General features: G+C 30.5%; 1 protein-coding gene across 1 annotated transcript; it reads right to left on the reverse strand.

The window, feature by feature from the left end:
* Window positions 1-1,921: 1,921 nt before the first annotated feature.
* On the reverse strand, window positions 1,922-3,983 carry LOC126716406 (protein CYSTEINE-RICH TRANSMEMBRANE MODULE 11-like). Its single transcript, XM_050417254.1, has 3 exons — window positions 3,871-3,983; window positions 3,533-3,722; window positions 1,922-2,192 (listed from the first exon to the last, which is right to left on the reverse strand). The coding sequence occupies exons 1-3, from the start codon at window positions 3,911-3,913 to the stop codon at window positions 2,144-2,146; spliced, it is 282 nt and encodes a 93-aa protein (XP_050273211.1). The 5' UTR covers window positions 3,914-3,983; the 3' UTR covers window positions 1,922-2,143.
* Window positions 3,984-5,945: the final 1,962 nt, after the last annotated feature.

The raw sequence follows: 5,945 nt of genomic DNA on the forward strand, positions 1-5,945 counted from the left end.
TCTAAAACTAAAAATTGATCTGTATTTTTCAGATCTGATTTTTTTAACACAAAACAGATCTATATTTTTCAGATCTGATTTTTTTTTTAACACAAAACAAATCTGTATTTTTCAGATCTGATTTGTTCTAAACTCAAAACTGATTTGTATTTTCATTAAATACAGATCTGATTTTTCTTGAAAAATTTTTCTTTGTTACAAAATTGCAGATTTTGAAATTTAAAAGAAGGGATTGAAATTTAGGTTGTAGTTTTTTAATATGTGATGCATGCATAATAAATTCACCTTATCAATGTGAATCCTCTTTCACAAAATCATATTCTTTCTTTTACATAAAAACAAATCTGATTTTTTGTTGTTGATAAAATCACTTTTTTTTTTTTTTTTTTTTTTTTTTTAACTATACAAAAAACAGATCTGATACTTTTTGACAAAAATCTTATTCTATCTTTTACATAAAAACAGATCTGATTTTTCTTGATAGAAACACTTTTTTTTTTTTTTTTTTTTTTTTTTTTAACTCTACACAAAACAGATTTGATACTTTTTGACATAAATCTTATTCTTTCTTTTACATAAAAATAGATCTGATTTTCTTTACAAATACAATTTTTTTAATTCCCAAAAACAGATATGAATTTTCTTGAAAAGAGGACATATCCATGTAGACACTCAATTTTGCACCCATAATTTAATCAAGGAGAATGACTTGAATGACCAATCCATGTACCACAAAAATCATGCTTGCATAACATGCATCGATTGGTTCTTGCATTACATACATCAACTTGTCTTTGCATTACATGCATTACATATCATAAAAATGATCTTAAGATTCTAATGGTCGCAGTGGTGTTTCCGGTGATCAAATCGAACTATTGGATCGAAAGATATCGCATGATCAAATTTGCACGGTCAACATGCATTGCGTCTAAGTAGAATCGACCACACATGATCAATTTAAATTAATTCTGATTGGTTAAACAATTAAAATTAATTAAATAATTTTGTGATTGGTTGATAATTAGTGTTTAAAATAGGGATGCATGCACGAGAATAAAAGGGATGATTGGATAACAATAAAACTGTGGATAATTTGAACTTTAGAAGGATTTATTTTAGGGTATTTATTTTAAACTGTGGATAATCTGAACAATAAAAGGTATGTTTTCAACTTAAACCTTAAAATAAACATAAAAATTATGTTAAAAATATAATTAAAATTTGACTTAATTAATTAATTGTCGTATCCTCAACTTGTAACCTAATTTTTTAAGAAATGTTGTATACCATTGCCTCGTATGTTAGTACGAGTGCTTTGTAAATTTACCATTTCCCATAATTTTTACCTTCTCATTTGAGAAATTTTCACCTAAAAATTTAGTGTATTATTTTGTAAAATGTTGCTTAATTGGACAAAGTCTAATGTCAAATATGTTTGGAGGCATGAACTCCAACTATAAATAGAAAAATGGTATTAATACTTGTATTTCACATGACTTACTTAACTCAACCAACTAAGTGAGTTATGTGCATTGCACATGATGGGATATGTAATTTTTCTATTAGTAATTGGAGCCCAATGCTCCAAACATGTTTGTAACTAAATCTTTTTCATTCTATAATTACAATGGGAATGAGAGATTTACATCTTAGATGTATTTACTAAAAATACCACAAGATCTAACTAATTGAGTTATAAGACTCTTAGCATTTTTTACCCTTGTGAGATTAAAAAAAATGGTATAAATTTAAATTGACTTTGTGCGTGTTGCTTACTTTGGGTCGGAAATGTTATCCTTGCTGACAAAAAGAACCCCCGAAGATTAACAAATTCTCCTTACTTGGCAGTAATGTAGAGTTGGTTGATTTTTATTAGACTTTTAGGGTGAAGAAGATTTGATCGAATCACATACTGGTATAGCATCTTTAAAATACATGATTCAGATGGATCATATTCATAATCATATACTATAACAGACAAGACATGCTTGTTTCTCAAATCAAATATAAGACATAAAGGTAATCAAATTCCAATTATGGGAATATTCAAGGAATTAGACTGGAGTACCATGAACAGAATTCCTGCTTCCCATCTTTACCAAATACGATAGTTGTATATATAATCATACACATGAAAGGCTTACAAGCAACACTCCTCCAACATACAGCAGCAACAAAGTATAGCTAAACTGCAAACATGACAAATGAAAGGAAGAATTGAGAAAAATAATAAAAGAGGAACTTCTGTCAGCATCTTAATTTGTATATGAAAGGAAGTATGATCAGGGAAAATTTAAGCCAACAGTAGACTAATCATATTAAAATACAAACATATCCAATTAGGAGGGATTCAAGCTCAACTGGATTTAGTGTTGGTTAATTTCAATTAGTTCTCGGGTCAATATTTTCTATTGAACATGACCCTTAGCTGTTGCAGTTGCCTTATCCAAAGAATTATACCCCACTCACGGATGAAGTCATGAAGGCGATGAAGGCTTGTCGTGGATAAGGAATGGGCTTCCTCACCATGTCCTTCTCATAGTGTGTTTCAAATACCTAAGTTGGTTAGGTGGATTAATATTTATTGTCAAATTTAGGTCAGTAAATAATCTGAGTTATATATTTATGAGAAGTTCAAATTTGGTTCAGGAAAAAAAAGGTTTATTTTCATTTATTTAGTGAATAAACCAAGTTAAATTCAAATTTAAGTTCGACTATTGTACAAGCTAATCTCAAATTAATATAATATTGTGACAGTGATAAATTTGCAAGAATGAGCGTACAAGATCATAAGATATAATAATTCATATAGAAAAAGTCATAAAATATAACTAGTTATTAATTATTGGTACAGTCGTGTGGTGAAAGTTAAAATTGTTTATTCAAAATGAATAAATCTTGAGTATATTTGATAAGAAAATGAATAAAGTTTAAATAGTAATTTAATTTTTGAAATAAAATTAAATAATTAATCATAAACTTTTAATATTTAACTTGATTATGTTCTAAACTAAATCCGTTTAGAACCCCAAGGAAACAATCTAAAAAAAAAAAAAAAAATCCTTGAACTTCAAGGGAACAGTTTATAAACATCCATATTAATTTTGATCTATTTTTTTATTGGCCAGATTTTCAAGCTTCATAATCGGTTCTTCTATCAAGTAATATGCAAAAGTCACAGGCCAACCGCCAATAATAATAAAACGAAAATCTCTTACAGAACAAGATTAGAAATAGAAGGTATAGAGGCACATATATCCTTATCACCCATTAATATCATCAACTCTCGATTATATATATACATACATATATATATATATATATATATATATATATATATATATCAACAACTCTAAATAAAAATAAAGAGTAAGATAAGTAATAATAATCTGCAAATGGCAACAGAAAGTCACAGAAATATGCAGGCCATGAACAAGAAATGACTCTAAATCACATCATGTGCAATGATATAAATTTAAAAAAGAATAAAAAAAGGTGCAATTAGTAAGGATAGAGTGCACATATATACCAGGCTCTTAGAAATGAGTCATGGTGGTGATGGTGATGATATGGCAGGGGAACGTGTGTAGGTGGAGGTGGTGGGTACCCATCATAGAAGTAGTCTTGATATCCGGGTCGCGGTGGTGGCTGTGGTGGCCCTGGGGGATGAGGATAGTTTGGTGGTGGTGGTCCTGGTGGATATCCTAGCGGTTGAGGCCCTGATTTGTATCATCATCACATTAATAACATGAACAAATTAATATACACAACTAAACCAAACCGAATGTTAAGAAAATAAACTATACTAATAATATAGAGGGAAAAGAAAACTGGAGGAGGAGACCAATCCTTGGAGACTATACTTGCCTGGAGGAGAGTTAGGCTTATGAGAAATATGGTAGTAACTCATTGCTTGCTTGACTAGTGACTACTGGATGAGAATGAGAGTAATGATAAGTAGTATTAAAAGTGAGAGAGGATTATAATTAAGTATATAGCAGGATACTCTTGGCACTGCATGTCTGCATCCATTTGCTACGTGCACTTTCGGGAATCCCTCGGAAGCTTCCTTACTGTTCTATAAAGAAGGCATGCATGACAAGTAACTAACTGTACTTTTTTTTTTTTTTTTTTTCTCTCTCAGATGAATAGATTATAGAAGTAACTAACTGTACTTCAAGTCTCTATTTCAGCAACCAAAAAAAGAAAAAAAAAAAAAAAAAGTACTTCAAGTCTTCAACAGTTCAACCCAATTTAAGTGTGAGTACCAAGTAGCAGTAAAAAGGGGCCAAACTATGTTATTAATCATTGGTGATTACCTTGGTCTATCTACCCTCTTCACTTGGGCTCAGGGGCCCAATAGAGTGATTCAACCGACTTTCAACAATAATATCTTTTTGGGCTCCAATTGTTTTTTGTTTTGTTTTCCCTCTCTCTCTTGTTGGGTGCAAAGCACCGTGTGGATCCAGCCCACATGCTTGGCTCAAAGCTCATTAAATGAGCTTGCTTCCTCGAACTTCTAAAGTCAGCATGCCATTCTTTGGGCAGTGACTTAGGCGTGTGGGACACGCTGAAACTGACAGAGAAAGAAAAGAAAGAAAACAGAGGCCATTCGGCCTAGTAAGGAGAGCTGAGGCACAGAGAGCAATTTGGCCATTTGTGTGTGAGTTCTAGAGTGAGCAAAAACAAAAAGAGATATTCAACTATTTGAGAGATGCAGTCTGTGTGAAGAGATAGAGAAAAATACCGTAAGAGTGTGAGAGAGTGAAAAAGAAAAAAAGATTTTTTTTTTTTTTGCACAAGTTATATACAAAGAAGATAAATTGGTAGAGTTCTTATGGAGTTTTTAAGTGTTACAACCATGAAGAGTTGAAGTATTTAGATGAAGATTTTGCTACTGGCTTTGTGGTGAGATTGTATTTATTCCTTGAAATTTATTTGTTGTATATCCAATTTATTGTGGACATAAGTTTAGCATAAACTTGATAGTTATAATCTTTATTTCATAGTAGATATTTTTCGAAGTTGTCCTGTAATTTTTCCTTATACACTAAAAGGTTTTCTATGTAAGATTTGATGTTGTTATATAGTTGAGTTTATATGGTGCTTGCTGAAATTTTTTTGTTTATTGCTATTACTTTATAGTTATATATTTTAATTGACAGTTATATATTTTAATTGACATTGAGGGGATAGGATTTTTCCCCAACATATCTCTCTCTCTCTCTCTCTCTTTATAGAGGCTGTGTTGATTGGTAATTGGTATTCTAGTCTTTTACCATAAATGAATTAAAAATTTAACATTTTCTTTAAAGTCGCAAATGTAAAGGTGAAAATTAAAATGAAATTGAAAAAAAAAAAAAAAAACTTTTCACGATAAAATGAATTATTGAAATTTGAAACACAAGGTAGAAAAGAAATCTGACCAATTTAGAGCCAAGCCCCCAGGGTAATTGAGTAAGAATCCTCATATCTTGATATGGTTCTATAATAGATTACTAGAAACCCTACATAAAGTTGGTTAATATAGCAAAGATTTATAAATTTTGGCTTTGCCCAACTTAGGAGTGCATCAATGCATGTCTCCACTTCTTTAGAAACTTGGATACAAATCTTTAGTGGTAGTACATTAGGTTCTCTAATTAATTCAATCACAAACTTAAGATACAATTTGTGCTTTATTAGTCAATGCAGTCATGTATTTGAATTTAATTAAGAACATATTACACTTACAAAATTGTACTTAATCTTGGGCAAAAATATTAAATTCTAACATACTAACACAATCATAAAGCATTGGATTCATAAAATTATATTCAATATTTCTGGATTCGCAATGCATTTATATGATAGTTTCTGGTAGATGATAATATTTGACAAAACCCATGTGAGAGCAGAATTAGGATCCAAAAAAAAGTTTGCAGCAGACTTTGACAACTTCA

The sequence above is a fragment of the Quercus robur genome, chromosome 3 (genome assembly GCF_932294415.1).
Source record: "Quercus robur chromosome 3, dhQueRobu3.1, whole genome shotgun sequence".
Lineage (NCBI taxonomy): Eukaryota > Viridiplantae > Streptophyta > Magnoliopsida > Fagales > Fagaceae > Quercus > Quercus robur.